The following is a 20,930-nucleotide window of genomic DNA, read 5'->3' as shown; positions in this document are numbered from 1 at the left end:
AAGTCAACCAAGTCTGTAGTTTCTTTGGGAGAAGATTTTTTTAAGTCACTGATTCTGTTTCTGTAATACTCCTAGGACTACTAGTCTCTACTTCACGAGCAAGTTCTCTACATCATGGACCAGTTGGGTAAGCTGTATTTTTCTAGGAATTTTTTATTTCATCTAAAATTTAATATTACTGACCTAAAAGTATTTATAATATCTTTTAATGTTTACATTATAGTGATAACTCCTTTTGGTTCCTAATACTGATAAATTGTGCCTTTTTCTCTTAATTGGTCTCACTAGAGGTTTGTCAATTTTATTAGCCTTTTCAAAGAATCAACTTCTAGTTTTGTTGAGACTCTGTTTTATGTTTGTTTTCTACTTAACTAATTTGTGTTATTTTTAAATTCTTTATTTTATTTTATTTTATTTTATTTTATTTTATTTTATTTTATTTTGGTGTTCATTTTTCTAATTTCTTGAGACCAGTGCTTAGCCCATTCAACCATTTGGTCAAATTTGAAAAGAATGTATATTCTCCATCCCTTAGGTACAGTACTCTAAATATTTCAGTGGGTCAAGTCTGGAAAGCATGTAGTTCTAATCTTATATTCTCCCCCTCTTTTTTTTGGCCTGCTTGTTCTATCACTTCCAAGAACCATCTAATAAAATCTCCCACGGTGTCTATTTCTTCCTTTGGTTTTCTCCATTTTTGCATTATATAATTTTAGACCATATATTCACATTTATATATACAATTAAAATTTACTATTTTCCTAGTGAATTTATCTTTTTTCATTATGAAATGACCCTCTTTTTCTCTAATAATTCTTGCCCTACAGTGTGTTTTATCTGATATAGCTACACCATCTTGCTTTTGGCATTTGCATGACCTGTCTTTTTCCATCTTTTAAAATTCGGACCTCTCTGTGCCCTCAGGCTTCAGATGGGTCTATTATAAATGGCATATAATTGAATGTGATTTTCTTATCTAGCCTGATATATTTATCTTTTAACTGGGATATTTAGTCCATTTACATTCAATGTAATAATTGCTATATTTGGGGTTAAATTTTACCATGTTGTCTATACTTTCTCTATGTACTACCTGTTCTTTGTTTCTTTTCCCCTCCTTTAGTGCCTTCTTTTGGATTTTTATCATTCCTCTTTTTCTCTTAATTTATAAGTCATTGTACCATTTCTGTTGGTTACATTTTTATTGGTTATCTTAGAAATTACAACATGTGCCATTAAATTCTCCAAGTTTAATGTTAACTTTTAGTCTACCTTCCTCTTGATTTGGACAGTGACCTTGGAACACTATAACCCCATATATGCCATCCCAAATATAGTTGCTGTATATATATTTTTAAATAGTACATATTTTAATACCCACTCATGTCATTGTTCTTGTTTTGTACAATCCATTTTTATTTAGTTTATCCAGATAGTTGCCTCTTGTTTCACACTACATTTTTTCTTAAATCTCAGCACCCCTGGCTAGATCATTTATTTACCTTCTATCTGAAGTGCATCTTTTCACATTTCCATTACTGAAAGTCTATTGGTGGTAAACTGTTTTAATTTATATAAAATATCTATCTCATCTTAATATTTTTAATGTCTTATCATTTTTACTGAAAGTATAAATCTAGAGTTTTCCTTCAGCATACTGGAGATCCCATTGCAATGTCTTCTGGCTTCCATCAACTGGTGATGTCTCAACAGCAGCATTCTTAAGTGTTGTTCCTTTAAACTTTTTTGCTCTTGTCTTGGCTTTTCTGCAGTTTCACTATGTTGTGTATAGATGTGGCTTTATTTGCTCTCCTTTGGATGTGTTGAACTTCTTTGGCCTGTGGTTTGGTGTCAGTTCTGGAAACTTTTCAACCATTATCTCTTCAAATACTACCTCTGGACATTCTTTTTCTCCTTTCTTTCTGATACCCTAATGAAATATATAATGGAATTTGTTATCTTTTTACTTGCTTATATCCTTAGTCTCTCTTCTGTATTTTCCATCTTTTTGTCCCTGCTGAACTCTGAATAATTTTTCTTACCTCTCTTCCAGTTCACTAATTTTCTTTTTTTTTTTTTTTAACGTTTTTATTTATTTTTGAGAAAGACACAGAGCATGAACGGGGGAGGGGCAGAGAGAGAGAGGGAGACACAGAATCGGAAGCAGGCTCCAGGCTCTGAGCCATCAGCCCAGAGCCCGACGCGGGGCTTGAACTCACGGACCGCGAGATCGTGACCTGAGCTGAAGTCACACGCTTAACTGACTGAGCCACCCAGGCACCCCTCACTAATTTTCTTTAGTTGTATCTAATGTAATTTCAGCCTTCTTTTCTAGAAGCTATTTTTGGTACTTTGTAAAATCTAAGTAACTACATAGTTTCCTTTTTTTTTTAATTAAGTTTATTTTGAGAGAGAGAGAGTGTGTGTGCAAGTAGGGAAGGGGCACAGAGAGAGGGAAAGAGAGAATCCCAAGCAGGGATGGATGTCACAAACCATGAGATCATGACCTGAGCTGAAATCAAGAGCTGGATGCTTAACTGACTGAGCCATTCAGGCACCCCTTGTTTCCTGTTTCTAGAGAAATTTCAACCTTGTATGCTTGAAAAAATAATAATAAGCATAGGTATTTTTATCATCTATATCTGATAGTTCTCAGAACTTTTTGAGGAGAGGGATTTTGCTATTTGTTCCCATTTGTGTTATCTCCTTGTATGCCAGTTATCTTTGTTTATTGATTATGCCATTTGGAAAAGTATTTGTGGGAATAATTTAAGGGCTGGTATGAATGTATCTTCCTCCTTTCTCGGATGTCTGGGGACACTACCAGTATGGGATCTTCTGATTCAAATTATAGTTTGCGATTCCCTGGACCACTCAAGAGTCACGAACACAGGATGTTTACTTCCAGGTCATCCTTATTTTATATCTATAGCCCTTTGCAGTCCCAGCTTAATGAATGTGTGGAGTTATCAGATCCCTTGGCCAACCCTGTCCTTTGACTTCTGTCCCCTTCACCGTGGAAATTCGCCAAAAATCACAGCTCAATCTCTGTGGTTTCTTTTGGCTCTGCAAATGACCTCAAAGTGGGGCCTTGCACAAAGATGCCCAGCTAAGGAGGGTAAGTGGGATCAGAAATATAACCCCTGTTCTATGTCACAAGCCATGTGCTGGAGGAAGAAGGACCTTTTAAAACTTATCACAGGGGACATTTTTTGTAAATACCTGAGCAGAGGGACTACCGGACATGTCAGTGGCATCCTTGCCTCAAGCAAAAGTAGTTCCAACTGTTGGTTTCCTCTCCGGTTTCTTGCCTTATCCTCTATTTTGTCAATAGTTTTTGTGTTAGCACTTTGATCAGGTGAAAAACATTTCATCCAGATTTATTGGTTGTCCTCACTGGGACTTAGTTCCAAATTATCTAGCCTGCTATTACTGAAAGCAGAAGTTTATAGTTAATTTTTAAGATTCCTTTTCCACTGGTATTTCAACTTATCTTTGTTCTTCTAAGATACACTCTAGCTTATGTATGTTGCAATAACTTGACTAATCACAGTGGCTATGATTTGAATTTTTGACTTCTACAGAGCCTCCTTTTTAGAATAAAATGTGTATCAAATTAACAACTCATAAAAACTTATTCTAGAAAAATATGAAAAGCTAAAAATTCACCCCAAATTGACCAAGAAATAATTATTAACGTTATTATCCTAGAAAATTATCTGTTTGTAAGGTACAGTAACATAATAAACTCAATTCACCAGAAGTGAACCTAAGTGGATCAAACTACAAGAACTGATTAACAATATTCTCTGAGTTCCTTAGGCTTCAGCACATTGTTCCATTGCTTTTGTAGCCATTTCAAGGGCAATTTAGCAGAGTACACAATTCTTGCTTTCCAAAGTTACTGTTTTCTAACACAAGTTTTTTGCTTATTTTTAGGATTTTTGTTTGCATCCTAAAATGCAGTATTTTGGGGGTGCCTGGGTGGCTCAGTTGGTTAAGCATCCAACAGCTCAGGTCATGATCTCATGGTTCGTGAGTTCGAGCCCTGTGTTGGGCTCTGTGCTGACAGCTCAGAGCCTGGAGCCTGCTTCGGATTCTGTGTCTCCCTCTCTCTCTGCCCCTCTCCCACTCATGCTCTGTCGCCCTCTCTCTCTCTGTCTCAAAAATAAACATTAAAAAAATTTTTTTAATAAATAAAGTGCTGTATTTTCATCCTTTGTTTCTCTGTAAGCCTGGATTTAGTCAATAAGCAAATTTGTCAGAAGAGGCACATGGGTCCCTATTGCCTTGAGTTTATGTTGGCAATGTAAGTCTTTTGCCTTTATAACTGAACAACTTTTAATCTATTACCTTCTAATTATTTTATCTTCTTCCTGTGTCTACTGTGGTTCTGCATCCATGGAGCCATCACTGTGTTAATAGGATTTTCATCCTTGTCTGTATTTTTTTTTACATGGTCTCTATTTTATTCTATAATTGTGCTGATTTGGTTTTCATTTTGTTCCTCTCTCTGCCTTTTTCCCTATATGTCACTTTTTGCTGTTTCCTTTTAGAACTGAACCTTCAGACATCTATATGTACTTGAGTGGTTTTTGTTTGTTTTTTGCTTTATTGTTTGTGTCATGTAATTTCTTTTCATCTTGCTTGTGCGTAATAAACTTCATCTAGATCCATGTGACCTAAATGGAGGATGAACTGTCCTGCTAACTCTCCCTCCTTATCTGAGGCTCCTTTTTGGCCATTCATGTTTGACATTACCACTCATTCTCTCTTCCTTTATCTGAAGGTAGGAAGGGGCAAATTTGCCCCTCCAGCATAGCTGTGGTGAGTCCTATGCTGTCTTTGTTAGAAGATCTGGCCTTTTGTGCATCTTTTGGGGTTTGTAACTATGCTAGGGTCCGCTTCACTTAGAATGATAACATCTTATTTCATGAGGGCTTTAGAAAACAAAGCCTTGCTGTTTCAATTTTTGAGTATTTTAACATTTTCAATGATAGATGAGGTTTCCAACCTCAAGGCTTTTTCCTTAACTTTGCTCAGCACTATGTTCCCCCCCTCTTTTCCCACAAAATACAGAACTATCATCAAAATTCTCAAGATTGTTTTGATTAACCTTGCCTAATATTACTTATTTTTCTTAACCACCAGTTTTCAAAGTTAATGGCATGAGCTTTTAGTCCTTTCATTTATCATTTGCTGCTGAATTATTTTTTCCTACTTTTCCTCTTTTTTCCTATTTTTTCTCCTTTTAATTAGGTATTGAGGAGAAAAATTCTAAATTGTAAGCTTCCAAGTCCTAGACTATTTGCTCTTGTGACTTTGTCAGTTTATAAAATTAATGATGTGAAATGTTTTATGAAGATATTGAAACAAACATGCATAGATTTTAAAATCAAAACTGGAGGGGCGCCTGGTGGCTCAGTCAGCTGAGTGTCTGATTCTTGATTTTGGCTCAGGTCATGATCCCAACATTGTGGGATTAAGCCCTACATCGAGCTCTGTACTGAGTGCTGAGCATGGAGCCTCTCTCCCCTTCTGCCCCTCTCCTTTACTTGCACTCTCGCACGCTCTCTCTCTCTAAAATAAAGATAAAAACTGGGTTTAACTTTCACTCTCAATAGTGTTGACACTTTGTACCAGTTTTACGATTTTGGCTAGTATGGCTAATAAAGCTATTTTGTATATATAAAACACACCCAAAAGTGATACACCCAAAAGTCTAGTTACCATACATCAGCCTACCGTCAACCCCTTTCATCCACCCACCCCTCAACACACCTCCCCTCTGGAGACTGCCAACTATTCCCTGTATCTGAGTTTGTTTTGTTTTAATTTCACGTATGAGTAAAATCAAAAGGCATTTTTCTTCTTCTGACTTATTTCATGTAGTATAATATGCTCTAGGTCCATCTGTGTTGCCAATAAGATTTCATTCTTTTTATGGTCGAGTACTATTCCAACATGTGTATGTGTACGTCTTTATCTATTCATCTGTCAATGGACATTGGTTGCTTCCCATACATTGGCTATTGTACGTAATGCTGCAATGAACATAGGGGTGCATATATCTTTTTGAATTAGAGTTGTCTCATTTTTCAGATAAATACACAGTAGTGGAACAGCTGGATCATATGTTAAAATTAGTATTTTTTTAAAAAGTTTAATGTCTATTTATACTTGAGAAATAGATAAAGTGTGTATGCATGAGCCGGGGAGGGGCAGAGACTGAGAGAATCCGAAGCAGGCTCCAGACTCTGAGCTATCAGCACAGAGACCAGTGTGGGGTTTGAACTCACAAGCCATGAGATCATGACCTGAGCCAGAGTCCAACACTTAACAGAGTGAGCCACCCAGGGACCCCACCTGGATCATATGTTAGTTCAATTCTTAATTTTTTTGAGGAATCTCCATACTGTTTTCCATAGTGGCTGTGCCAATCTACAATCCTACCAATAGTGTACAAGTGTCCCTTTTTCTCCACATTCTCTCCAACACCTGTTATTTCTTTTTAACAATAGCCTTTCTTACAGGTGTGAGGTGATAATCTGTGATTTCGGTTTGCATTTCCCTAATAATTAGCTATATTGAACATTTTTTTCATGTGCTTGTTGCCCATCTGTATGTTCTCTTTGGAAAAATGTCTATTCAGATCCTCTGCCCAGTTTTTAATTGGTTTGTTTTGTTGTCGAGTTGTAGGAGTTCTTTATATATTTTAGATATGAACCTCTATAAGATATATGACCGCAGTTATCATCTGCCATTCAGTAGGTTGCCTGTTCATTTTGATGATGATTTCCTTCACTGTGCAGGAGCACTTTAGTTTGATGTGGTCCCATTTGTTTGTTTTTGCTTCTGTTTCCTTTGATTTTGGAGTCTGGCCCTCAAAAGCATTCCTAAGACAAATGCCACAGAGCTTACCACCTGTCTTCTAGGAATTCTATGCTTTCAGGTCTTATATCCTCATTCTTAATCCATTTTTAGTTAATATTTGTATTATGGTCTAAGATAGGAGTCTAGTTTCATTCTTTTACATGTTGCTGACCAGTGAAGAGACTATCCTTTCTCCATTGTATGTTCTTGGCTCCTTTGTCATAAATTAACTGTCCATGTATGTGTGGGTTTATTTCTGGGCTTTCAATTCTGTTCCATTGATCTGTTTGTGTGTTTTTGTGCCAGTATCATACTGTTTTGAGTACTGTGGATTTGTAATACAGTTTGAAAATAGGGAGTGTCATACATCCAGCTTTGTTCTTTCTCAAGATTGCTCTGGCTTTTGTGTTCCTGCAAATTTTAGAATTTTTCTTCTAGTTCTGTGAAATACGCCGTTGGAATTTTGACAGGGATTACTACTTCATAGTAATCTACTTCATATTCTTACATAAAGCAACACTTGGTACATAGGTACTCAGTAAGTGTTCACTGAATTACACTTCTTTATTATAATAATGAGAAGCCAACTAAGAGGTTATTATAGTTCAGGCCAAATGTGAAACCTGAACTGGAGACTGGCAGTAGAAATGGAAAAGGATTCTGGTACACTTTAAGCAAATAAGACAGCATTTGGTAATTAATCATATATGGGAAAAAGAAGTCAAACAATTGAAGAGTTCTGCTTGAAGGAATATAATGAACTATCTGAAATAGAAACAGAAGAAGTGGACTTGGTTGAAGATAAACAGGATATGCAATTCTTAAGGCTTTTGATATTTTAAAATTCTTTTAATGGAAAAATTAATTTCACCTTTATTGAGGTATAATTGACATATAAAATTAAGATATTTAAACTATACTTGTGGTGATTTGATACAAATACATATTGTGAAAGGATTTCCCCTGTCTAGTTAACACATCAACACATTTAGTTAACACAAGTTAACACATCCATCACCTCACATGTCGTGTGTGTGTGTGTTTGTGTGTGTAAGAACACTGAAGTTTTACTCTTAGCAAATTTGAATAGTACCTATGTTTTACATTAGATCTTCAGACCTTATTCATCTTATATCTGGAAGTTTGTACCCTTTCACCAATCTCTCCCTATTTCTTCCAACCTCTAGCCCCTGGCAAACCATTTTTCTACTGTTTATATGGGTTTGACCCCCCCCCCCCGCCTTTTTTTTTTTTAAGATTCCACATATAAGTGATACCCTACACTATTTGTCTTTCTCTGTCTGGCTTACTTAGCCATAATGCCCTGAGAGTCCATCATGTAATCAGAAATGGCACGATTTCATCTTTTCTCATGGCTGAATAATATTCTATTGTATGTATATACCAAATCTTCTTTATCCATTCATCTGTTAGTAGACATTTAGGTTGTCTCATCTTGGCTATTGTGAATAATGCTGTAATGAACTTGGGAGTGCAGATATCTCAATATCCTGTTTTCGTTTCTTTGGATATTTATACAGAAATAAGAGTGCTGGATCATATGGTAGTTTTTAGTTTTTAAAGGAACCTTCCATACTGTTTTATATAGTGGCCATATCAATTTACATTCCCACCAACAGTGCACAAGTGTTCCCTCTCCTCCACATCCTTGCCAACACTTGTTATCTCTTCTCTCTCGATGATAACCATTCTAATAGACATGAAAGGATATGTCATTGTAGTTTTGATTTGAATTTGATCTGAACTGATGATTATTAGTAATGTTGAGCACATTTTCATATACCTGTTAGCCATTTCTATGTCTTCCTTGGAAAAAATGCCCATTTTGAAATCAAATTGTTTGATATTTACTATTAAGTTGTATGCTGGTCTCATGAGTTTGTCTATTAAGTTGTATGCATTCTTTATATTTTTTAGAATATTAATCCCTCATCAGATATGTGATTTGCAAATATTTTATCCCATTAAGTAGTCTGCCTTTGCTGTGCAGAAAGAGGTTTTTTAGTTTGATAATGTTCCAACTGTTAATTTTGCTTCTGTTCCCTTTGTTTTTGGTATCAAATCCAAAAAATCATTGTCAAGACCAATGTTAAGATGCTTATCAGCTCTGTTTCCTTCTAGGAGTTTTATGGTTCAAGGTCTTACATTCAAGTCTTTAATCTATTTTGAGTTGATTTTTGTGTATGGTATAGACAGTGGTTCAGTTCCATTCTTTTGCATGTGGCTGTCCAGTTTGCCAACACCATCCATGGAAGAGACTACCTTTCCCATCAATATATTCTGGCTCCTTTCCCATAAATTGACCATATATGCATGGGCTTATTTCTGGGCTCTCTATTCTGATCTGTTGTCTTTTTTTCTGTTTCTGAGAAAAATGCCATTTGAATTTTGATAGGGACTGCATTGAATCTGTAGATTGCTTTGGGTAATATGGACATTTTAACAATTCTAAGTCTTTCAGCCCATAAGCATGGAATATCTTTCCATTTATTTGTGTCTATTTCTCTCATCGATGTCTTATAGTTTTTAGTGTATAGATCTTCCACCTCCTCATTTAAATTTAGTCATAGGTATTTTATTCCTTTTGATGTAATTGTAAATTAATTTCTAATAGTTTGTTATTAGTGTATAGAAATATAACTGATTTTTGTATATTGATTTTGTATCCTGCACCTTTACTGAATTCATTTATTCTAAAAGTTTTTTTGGTGGAGTCCTTAGAGTTTTCTAAATAAAATGTGATCTGCAAATAGGAAGTTTTACTTCTTCATTTACAATTTGGATGACTTCTTTTTCTTGCCTAATTGCTCTGGTTAGGATATCCAATACTATGCTGAATAAAGCCCCCCCCCCCCCAAAAAAAAGTGGTGAGAGTGAGAGTATGGGTATTCTTGTTCCTGATCTTAGAGGAAATGCTTTCAACTTTTCACCTTTTCATATTAGCTGTGTGCTTGTCATATTAAGTTGAAATACATTTCCTCTCTACCCACTTTGTTGAGAGTTTTATATCATGAATGAATGTTGAATTTTGGCGAATGTTTTTTCTTCCTTCATTTTGTTAATGTGGTGTATCACATTGATTGATTTGCAGATGTTGAACCATCTCAAATCCCTGGAATAAATCCCACTTGATCATGGTGCATGCATGATCTTTCTAATTGACTGTTGAATTCAGTTGGCTATTTTTTTTCTGACCATTTTTGCATCTATTTCATCAGGGATGTTGTGTCCTTCTCAGGTTTTTGTTTCTCTGGTCTCATAAAATGAGTTTGGAAGTAGTCCCCCCTCTTGTACTTTTTGGAAGAGTTTGAGAAGGATTGGTATTAATCCCTCTTTAAGTATTTGGTAGAATTCACCAGTGAAATGATCTGGTCCAGGACTTGTGTTGGATCTTGACTACTGATTCAATCTCCTTACTAGTACTTGGATTTTGTTTTGATGCAGATTTTCTATTTCTTCACACTTCAGTCTTGGTACATTGTATGTCTGGGATTTTATCCATTTCTTCCAGGTTGTCCACTTTATTGGCTAATAATTCTTCCTATTAGTATCTTATGATTCTCAGTATTTGTGTGGTGGTGTAATGTCTGTGTGTGTGTGTGTGTGTGTGTGTGTGTAAGTTCCAAAAAGGCTTTATTACTTAAAGGGGAGGAATTCAGTTCTTGGCTGCCACTTTTCTCATGCTCCCAGGATGTTGCTCAGCTCCTTTCTCCTCCTCTTGGCATAGATATATGTCCCCACCCTTTTCTTGATGAACTTGAGGGCGCACTTGTCTTTGGAGACCTTGAGCAGTTCCACAGCATGCCACTCCTATGTGGCGATGCCGCACACCTCTTGGATCTTCCACATGAACTTGTGTGCTTGGTGAGGTGCCTGCAGCAGCGGCTGTGCTCAGGTTCACCTTGTACACCTTGCTGAGTCCATGGCCATAGGGTAGCACAGAGCCATGACTGCTGCTCAATGGCTCCCCCAGCGGAAGGACCTCCTCTTTCATTTCTAATTTTGTATGGCTCCTCTCTCCCTTTTATCTTGTTATGAGTAGCTAAAGGTTTATCTATGTTATCTTTTCAAAAGCCAGCTCTTAAGAATTTCATTGTTCTTTTAAGAATTTATTTCATTTATTTCCATTCTGATCTTTCTTTCCTACTACTAACTGTGGGCATAGTTTATTTTTTTCTAGCTATAAAGGTCGGGGGATGCCTGGGTGGCTCAGTTGGTTGGGCATCAGACTTTGGTTCAGGTCATGATCTCACGGCTCGTGAGTTCAAGCCCTGCGTTGGGCTCTGTGTTGATAGCTCAGAGCCTGGAGTCTGCTTCATATTCTGGGTCTCTCTCTCTCTCTGCCCTCTCCTGCTCATGCCGTCTCTGTCTCAAAAATAAACATTAAAAAAAAATTAAGAAAAAAAGATACAAAGGTGGTTGTTTGAAACCTTTTTTAATTAGGCATTTGTTGTAAATTTCCCTCTTAGAACTGCTTTTGCTACATCCAAGTTTTGGTATGTTGTATTTCCATTTTATCTCAAGGTATTTTTTCTTTTGTTTCTTCTTTGACCCACTGCTTATTCAGTTGCATGTTGTTTAATCTCTACATATTTGTGAATTTTCCAGTTTTCTTTTCATTGATTTCTAGTTTCACACCATTGTGGTCAGTAAAGGTACTTGATAAGATTTCAGTCTTAAATTTATTGAGTTGTTTTGTGGCCTAATGTATGACCTAATCTGGAGAATGTTCTGTGTGTACTTGAGAACAATGTGTATTCTGCTACCGTTGGATGGAATGTTCTGTAAATATCTGTTAAGTCCAATGTTGATTCTCTGTCTGGATGATATATATGTTGTTGAAAAGCAGGGTATTAAAGTCCCTGCTACTATTATATTGCAGTGCATTTTACTCTTCAGTTGTGTTAATATTTGTTTCATATATTTAGGTGCTATGTTGTAAATATTTACAAATGTTATATTCCCTGTTGGATTAGCCCTTTTATCATTATATAATGACATTTTCCCCTTATTACAATCTTTAGCTTTAAGTTTGTCTGCTAGAAATACAGCTGCCCTGGCTTTCTGGTTTTTATTTGCATGGGATGTCTCTTTCCATCTCCTCACTTCCAGTGTGTGTGTATCCTTAAAGCTGAAGTGAGTGTCTTATAAGCAGCATATAGTTTTGTTTTTTTCCAATCCACTCAACGACTCTGTCTTTTGATTGGAGAAATCAATTTATATTTAAAGTAATTGTTAATAAGATAGCAATAGTAAGTCCATGTCTGATCTAATTGTTTTCCTTTTGCTTTCTCTTTTGTATATTTACTATGTTTTTGCATTGAGGTTACCATGAAGCTTACATAAAACATATTTATAAGTTTATTTAACAAGTTCAAATGCCCACTGAAGCTCTGTTTTTACTCCTCCCATTTTATTTTTTTGATGTTACAAATTATGTATTTTTATGTTGTCTATCCATTAACAAATTATAGTTTAGTTGTCTTTTAACCTTCATACTAGATTTACAAGTGATTTACCCATCACTATTATAACATTAGGGTATTCTGAATTTAATTACATATTTACCCTTACGAGTGAGATTTATACCCTCATATGTCTTGTTACTAATTAGTATCCTTTCATTTCAGCTTGAAGGAGTCCCTTATCCTTTCACGTAAGGCTGGTCTAGTGGTGATGAACTCCTTAAGCTCTTTCTTGTCTGGAAAATTCTTTAGGTCTTCAATTCCAAAGAACTTTGCCAGGTAGAGTATTCTTGGTTGCCAATTTTTTTCTTTCAGTACTTTGAATATATTATGCCACCCCCTTCTGCCCTGCAAAGTTTCTGCTGAAAAATCTAATAGTATTCTGGTGTTCTCTTGTGCATAACAATTTTTCTCTTGCTACTCTTAAGATTCTCTCATTTTTAATTTTTGGCAATTATGTGTCTTGGTGTGGATGTGTTTGGATTCATCTTATTTGGTGTTCTCTGGGCTTCCTGGCTGGGGAAGAATTCAGCCATTAGTTCTTTGAATAAGCCGTCTGTCCCTTTCTCTTTTCCTTCAAGGAGTCCCATAATGCACATAAGTCCCAAATCAGCACTCTTTTTCATTCTTTTTTCTTTTTGTTCCTCTGATTGGATGAATTCCACTGCCATCTTTGAGTTTGCTGATCCTTTCTTCCACACAGTCTAGTCTGTCATTGAAACACTATTGAATTTGTCAGTTTCTTACTGTATTTTCCAGCTCTGTGATTTATTTGGTACTTGATTACATTTTCTGTCTTTCATGAAAATCATTATTTTGAACTCTTTCAGGTCACTTATCTCCATCCTATTAAGATCTGTTTCTCAAGTTTTATCTTCTATAGTCATGTTTATTCATTTTCCTCAACACTCTGTTGGTTTCTGTACATTAGACCAAGGAGTCACTTCTCCCAGTCTTGACAGAGTGGTCTTGTTTAACGAAACTTGCCATTCAGTCTGAGTTCTTGATTCTCTCTCAAAGCTTTGTGACTGTCCAAACCACCTTCTTTGTTCTTAGTATCTGCTACTAGTTGGGAATCTGCCAAAACCTGTCAATGTTACAAAGGGGAGGATCTATCAGTACCTGGATGTAGGCTGACTGGAAGCTGGGCTTTTAAAGTATGTAAATAGACTTTTTCTAGGGGAAGACTGCAAGATGGGGGTTTCTGCCTGTGCTGAGCCCTGACTGGTTTCTGTGTTTGTTGTAGTCCTGAGGGACCCGCAAACACAAGCCCTGCTGGCCACCAGAGCCCAGCAATTGAGGGGTGCATTCTCTGGGTAGCAGCCACAAAAGCCAGGGCACTGGCTTGCAAGGTTCTCCCAGGGAAACACCAGGGACTTAAAATGGGCCAGAGGGAGAATGCAGATATGGTTCCCATCTGCCTCCCCAGTCTCCATGGAGGATCACAGTCAGCCTCTAGAGGTGTGGTGAATTAGAAGTCTGAGCCTCAGGCTGCAGCTTTTAAGAGCTGCAAATCGATCTCCCTTAGCTAGTATTTATTGTCAGTTTACCATTGCTAGCTAATCCTTACATTCACTGTATCTACATAATAAAACAAGTGGTTAAGTCACTTGTTAGGTTGGTTCATAATTACATGTTGAGAGTTTACTGGTGACCTGAGTTTACCTTCAGATGCTGTACTTTATAGTTTTAGCTTTGGTTATCCCATTCTACAAATGTCTACCATCTTCAAAATGCTAAAGATAGGTTTAAAAGGACCCAGCAATTCCACTCCTTATATCCAAGAGAATGGAAAACATACGTCCACATAAAAACTTGTACGTGTTTACAGCAGCATTATTCATAATAGCCAAAAAGTGAAAAGAACCTAAATATTCATCAGCCAATGAATGCATAAACAAATGTATATCTCCACACAATTGAACATTATTTGACCATAAAGAGGAATGAAGTACTGATACATGCTACATCATACATGAACCTTGAAAACATTATGCTAAAAGGCGGCAGACACAGAGGCCACACATTGTATGATTCCATTTATATGAAATGTCCATAATACGCAAATCCATTGAGGGAGTAGATTAGTGTTTGGCAGGAGCTGAAGGGAAAGGAGGTGAGTAGTGATTGCTAATGGGTATAGAGTTAATTTGGGGGATGATGCAGTGTTCTGAAATTACATAGTGGGGAGGGTCATACAACTCTGTATACACACTAAAAATCAACTGTATGTTTAAAAGGGTCACTATTACGCGATTTCTATCTTAATGCTGTTATTTAAAACTAAAAAGTCATTAACGTGATTTCATATTTCTTACATGCTCAAGGTCAATTGATGCAACTTTCAAATGAGCATGAAAGAAAGGTCTATGTTACTTAGCTAAAGAGAATCAGAGAATCTTCATACTAAGTACTGCTGATATATATATATAATGGATTAGCTACTTTATCCTTATCTGGGAAAAATTACAAGTATAGGTAGCTGCAATCTGGAAAGAATTACTAGAGGCTACAATTCTTTTAAAAAGAGAATTATTTGTTCTCAGCAATATGAAAATAAAAACTTGTAAGGAACTGCCCATGGATGACAAGTCTGACAGTTAATGTTAGACAAAGGTTTACACAGATACATATTTTTAAATTTACAGCACATGGAAACCCAGAACAAAAAATATTTATATTCTATATATTATATTCCATAGTTCAGTCTCCTCTCTAGTCTAGGTACTCTCCAAATGGCATTTTTATGGAAGGTGATGATTGCTCTCCCTTGAGAAACCATCAGTGTTCCTCCTGGTATGAGCTGGAGACAGTCACAGATGACAAAAGGCAGTCTCTGTCCGTAGCAGCTTGCTCTCTGCACCAGGGCCAACGCTGCAAAACATAAGCTAGTGCACATGGAATTTCTTTTAAATCAAAAGAATCCAGTCTAGCCCTTCATTCTTTGATTGCCACTTTAGGTTTGTGCTTTTCAGTGCATGAAATGAGAATAGGCTGTTGCCTGCAACATGCTTCAGACCACAGTGATGCCATAGGGAATATGGTTGCATGATTGCTTAGAGCTTTAAAAGAGAAAGAGAACACCAAATTTCTTGCAAAATGGAAGAAGATAACGGTCAGTCTTCAAGATCTTTGGCTAAAGTTTCACAGATGAATTGTAAGGTACGCTGGTATAAAAAAGCATCTTTTTTCTTTGGCTTACAAATGTTCAAATGGTCAACATCCACAGGAATTAGATCTCCAATGCCTAAATCTGAAGAAAACAAAAATGTCAAAATCTAAGTAAAAATGGAGGCTTCCCCTGTCAATACTGAACGAGGACAGTTGGGTGGTTCCAAATGTGATTTGGTGGTGCTAATGGACTCTAAAAAGATAAAGGAACCAGAAGTGTGACCATTGCTAAACTACATGTGACTAATCACATGAGAATGGATTCTCAGGTATAATTTTATGCTTTTCATAAACTCTTTGTAGAATTTATGTGTTCTGGCCTACTTGCTAACAGTGAACAGAACCTGAGTAGTATCATCCTCAAAACCTTTATATGTTTGCATGTTATTACTAAATTATTCCACGGTTCTTTTAACCACCTCTTTTTCTAGAGTTTATGTCGTTATACTTCATAACGAGCTCCTTTATCCTGACAAGAATGGGAACGTCTCACATGGGATTCATCTTTCACTCTACCAGGGTAAGATGATTTAGTGCTTGAGAGATCTAGTAGAGTTTCTGATGTTTCAGCCTAACAAAGTCACCTAGCTGGAAGTGACAAGCGGTCCTAGTTCCAAAGTCCTTTTTGTAAGTTCTTCAACCCATGAACTCCTCACCCTATGGGGTATTACTTTGCGGTAAAACCTCTTTAGGCTCAATACATAATGGACTTAGGACAAAACTTGTTATACAGGCTGAAGAACCATCTGCCAGACACTCCAGATCCACACTGTCCCTGAGAGCCCTCAGTATGGCCAAATACCACCAGATAGCACCCAGCCCTGTATCAGAGGTGATCCAGTTGACCAGGTGAGGGAAAAGCGGGTCAAGAAGGGAAATGTGTGGGTTATATACTACATACAGAGTAATATCGGAGGCTATAAAGAGAATTAAGAGTTGGGCCCTACCCTCAAAGAGCCTGTGATACATTATAATACACCATAGTAACAGGTATTGGTTATTTCCAGTATTGTAAAAACAAAACAAAACAAAACAAAACTGGTGTTTGAATATTCCCCATCTAAGATTCCAATGGAAAAAACTAAAAAAAATACAATCCTCCATTTACTAAAGCTTCCACACTTTTAGCTGCATGTAGAAACCTTTAACAAATCAGTCATCAGTCTGTTAAATGAAATGCTCCTTTCGTTCTGACACAAGGGCTCTATATTCTTACTTTCATGCGACAGAGCTCACTGGTTATGGCTAAGTTAGAAGTAGCCAATGAACCCTGGCCAGCTAGTCAGTTAAATGCAGGGATGGAGAGGAGTAATGCCAAGGTTGTATGTTGGCAGAGAAATTTTAATCTATAGCTGAAAAGAATCATAGAATCTAGATCTCCTTAAAAACTGTCTCCTTAACTGAGAAGCTGAACATAAAAACGGGTTGCTTCTGATTAAATATAGGTACCACCAACTAGGCATCTCATAGGGAACAAATTTCGCAAGAGTGAATACCTGCTGATTCCACAGGTACCACATGCAGTTTAATCATGCTACCAATGTAAGTTGGCAGTGTTTCCACGAAATTCAGCACCTGGAAGTTTTTGTCTTTAGCAAACTCCAGAAAGTCATCCTGTAGTGTTTTAAGTGCAGGAGAATCTGTAAAATTACAGAAAACAAACTGTGACAAATTGTTTACCCAATTCATAATAAAATGTACTAAAGAGAAAATTAGGGTCCTGATGAAAGTTCGTGGCTTATTTTCTCCTTCCCAAGAAGCCATTAAGATGAGACTAAAGAGTTAAAGCCACCCCAGAACTGACAGAGGCCAGCAGGCAGAGGGAGAGGTTCCACATGTTACTGGCTGACTGGAAGTAGGTAGGGCAATGTGGTATGTGGGACTGAGGGGTCCCTCAGTGTGCTGGCTGGCACCTTCACCCTAAAGCCCAACCTCCCATCAACAGAGCCTGTCTCTAATCACAGAGTGCCTGTCCCCCATCCTCAACTAGGAAAAGGCAACCAGGACAGACCATATCCTAGAAGATACCCTACAACCTAAAAGAGACAGACCTGGTGAACAAAAAGAAAAGAAAGGGGGGGGGGGGGAAACCTGGGCACAGAAGACACAGAACTCAGTGAAGAAACAGAAAAGAACTTTAAGAAAAACCTTGAATTAGTACCGTTAAAATGATTTCAAAAGAATCAGAGAACAAGAAAGAATTTGTGGAAAATAAAACAACTGCCAAAAATAAAGTTCAATAGAAGGTTTACAAGATGAAGTAACTCTCCATAAAGCAGGAGAGCAAATCTGAACAAAAAGACAAGTGATATATTAAGGCTCAGCCAGGGGCTCCAAAATGATCAATAGGTGTTCCAGAAAAAGAGAAAATGCTTATCAATCAAAGTAAAGATAGTACATTATAATTACTATCCTGAAAATCTTAAAACTTTGTTTACATCTTAATAAGTTGACCTTCTGAACTCATGGAAAAAAGCAGTTCGTTGGTAATTTGGAATAATACTTAAAATTTTAAATATTTAAGATAGTATTAAAATTGTTATATTTGAGCAAATAATGGCTTAAGGGAAAGTATCAAAAATCAAGCCTAAACTAAAAATTTTCTATGACAGTCTAAACATGATTTGTATACAAATAACAAAATGGGATCACTTCTTGGCCTTTTGGCTAAGACCAAGTGCAAATAATAAAATGGGATAATATAGCCAAGTTAGACACTTTCTTCCTCCTTGTCCTGTATAACTAATATTGTAATACAATCCCAATTCCCTTCATGACAGAAGGTAAATATTACCCTTGCTGAGTTCTTTGACTTCCAAGGAGGGAAAGAGAAGATAGCGAATATTAACAGAGTATTCAGCCAGATGGGATCCATGATGAGGGACGCTATAAAAAATTATTCCTCTGGTATTGTTTATAACAGTACTCATTTCTGGCTTCTTAGAGGCTTCCAACAGCATCTTTTTGACAAGAAGACCTAGTTGTACAAAGAAAAAGAATGCATGAGCTGTTTTTCTGCCTTCCATTATTCTAAAAAAAAAAAAAAAGCGGGGCAGGGGGGTGGTGGTAGGGAACATATACACAAAAAGAGATGTTTCTTTTAAAAGTTTAAACAATTCTCTATAGTCCAACAGACAGGGCTTTAAAATATTAGCACTTGATAATGTAGAATACAGATGTCCCTTTAACAGCATGGTTTGAACGTACAGGTCCACTCATAATGGATTTCGTACAGTACTGTTAATATATCTTCTCCTGATCTTATTTATTGTAAGAATACAGTACGGTATACATACACAAAACATATTTATTGACCGTTATCAGTAAGGTGTCTGGTCAACAGTACGCTATCAGTAGCTAAGTTTTGGGGGAGTCAGAAGTTATATGCAGATTTTTGACTATGCAGGGGTTAGTGCCCCTAGTCCTCATGCTAGTCCAGGGCCAACTGTATAGAACACAAGCCTACAAACAGGTAAGATTCTACAAACTCACCTGAAATGCAGATCTTCTATCACAGGATGCACTGTCCCACAGAAGGAGTGCCGGGCATTGCTATTTGGGGTGTCCATCAATGAAGTACATGTGCAGTACTAGTCTCCCCATCCTGCCCACAGTGACCCACTAATGGCCACACCATGAGGACAGTACTAATATTCAAAAGAGAGTCCCCTAAAGCTTAACCCCCAAGGAAAACAAACCTTCCGTAGGCAAATGCACCCAGGAAGGCACCATCTCTTCTGTCCTCCTACCCTGGGCTTGAAGCTGATGATGCAACACAAAGGTCACTTAGATGGTGACAGTAGACCTCTGCGGACACAAACGGCTACATCTTCCTTTCTCTGAGAAAAATCCCCAACTCTGAGTCTGCAATCCTGAGCGTTTCATCAGATAAACGAGGTCAGAGGCTGCAACAAGGCCCATTGCAGGGCAGCTGGTGAAAACTCGCAGAGAAAGGGGGTGGGGAGTGGGCTGGGAGGGGCAGGGGGTGTTGCTTAGCAAGCCTACACCAGATCCCAGATGCCATCACACCTCCCCTTCAGCAGGCTTGGGGCTGGGGCTGTGGGCTCAGCAGTGGTCGGGGGTGCAGGGAAGCGGGGAGCACAAGGACCAGCCAGGAATGCTGAGGGATATTTATAGGTCAGGCTTATATAAGCCATAGACTGCTTCTGCTGTTTACTGATTCTCACTACATGAGATCATGATGTTGTCAAACTCCTGTTCCTTGTGGTCCCCTTGTAGAAAAACAAATAGCAGGGAAGGAGAGGAGAGTAATTTAAAAACTTAGCCACAGCCAAAAACGTTAATTTGGGGGGAAAGGGCCAGTGTTAAGTGAAACAGCTGGGGTAACTCAGTTCCAACAGCCTCACAGCGCTGGCTTCACAACGATGAAATGTACTTACCTCCCATGCTGTGTGACACCCAAATGACTGGCCTGTCCCCAACACCAGCAGCTCTGAGCTTCCTCAGAAGCTCGTCGCTCCTGAATGCAATGGACTTCCTGAACGAAAAGAAACCAGCAGGAATAACATGGGGCTACTGCCTCCCTGCCACAAATTTTATTCTCCAATTTTTTAAGACAAGAACTTTTTTGGGCCAATATCATACACTACATTTTGGGGTCAGGAATACCCCTATTCTCTCTGCTTGATTTCTACAACTGCTCATTCCCCATTTCTTAATCACACTGGCATAACTGGGAATATCTAGGCCCAGAACAGACCACTCGTTTACTCAACAAGCAGGGTTTGAGCATCTAATGTGCGTGTGGCAATTTTTACAAGTCAAGCTCGGGTCTCGCACCAACTGCTCCCACCACTTAGGATGTGTGTCCTTTCTCATTATGTGGCCTGAAAATAACACCATGTTGTCTCTTGTGAGTTCACCTATGTGGTCACCTGCCATTGCTGGTTAGTTCTACTTGTATTTATGCTGCAAACATTAAGCTTTCGTCATTTTGGTTATTTAGAAATGCCAGAAAGCTATCAGAATCAGAAAATTCAAAGTAATTTTCAAACAAAAAGGGAACTTCAAAACTATGTAGTCTGGTAGTTTTATTTATTTATTTTTTAATTTTTTTTTTCAACGTTTATTTTATTTTTGGGACAAAGAGAGACAGAGCATGAATGGGGGAGGGGCAGAGAGAGAGGGAGACACAGAATCGGAAACAGGCTCCAGGCTCTGAGCCATCAGCCCAGAGCCTGACGCGGGGCTCGAACTCATGGACCGCAAGATCGTGACCTGGCTGAAGTCGGACGCTTAACCGACTGCGCCACCCAGGCGCCCCGTGTAGTCTGGTAGTTTTAAACTGTTTATCTAGGGGTGCCTGGGTGGCTCAGTTGGTTGAGCGTCCGACTTCAGCTCAGGTCATGATCTCACGGTCCGTGAGTTCGAGGCCTCGGT

General features: G+C 37.8%; 1 protein-coding gene across 2 annotated transcripts in view; it reads right to left on the bottom strand.

Moving 5' to 3' along the window:
* Positions 1-14,161: 14,161 nt before the first annotated feature.
* The window catches only part of SERAC1 (serine active site containing 1), a 66,588-nt gene continuing 59,819 nt past the window's right edge, over positions 14,162-20,930 (bottom strand). The window contains exons 14-17 of one of the 2 annotated variants that reach the window (XM_027056545.2): positions 19,931-20,028; positions 18,325-18,507; positions 17,027-17,170; positions 14,162-15,612 (exon numbers count right to left, since the gene is read on the bottom strand). In XM_027056545.2, coding sequence (XP_026912346.1) covers positions 15,476-15,612; positions 17,027-17,170; positions 18,325-18,507; positions 19,931-20,028 — 562 coding nt within the window. In that variant the 3' untranslated portion in view covers positions 14,162-15,475. The remainder of the gene's footprint in view (positions 15,613-17,026; positions 17,171-18,324; positions 18,508-19,930; positions 20,029-20,930) is intronic. The other variant, XM_027056547.2, reaches the window with a different exon arrangement.

The sequence above is a fragment of the Acinonyx jubatus genome, chromosome B2 (genome assembly GCF_027475565.1).
Source record: "Acinonyx jubatus isolate Ajub_Pintada_27869175 chromosome B2, VMU_Ajub_asm_v1.0, whole genome shotgun sequence".
Classification (NCBI taxonomy): Eukaryota; Metazoa; Chordata; class Mammalia; order Carnivora; family Felidae; genus Acinonyx; species Acinonyx jubatus.
Note: the sequence above shows the minus strand (reverse complement) of the source record. Positions and strands in the feature narration are given on the sequence as shown.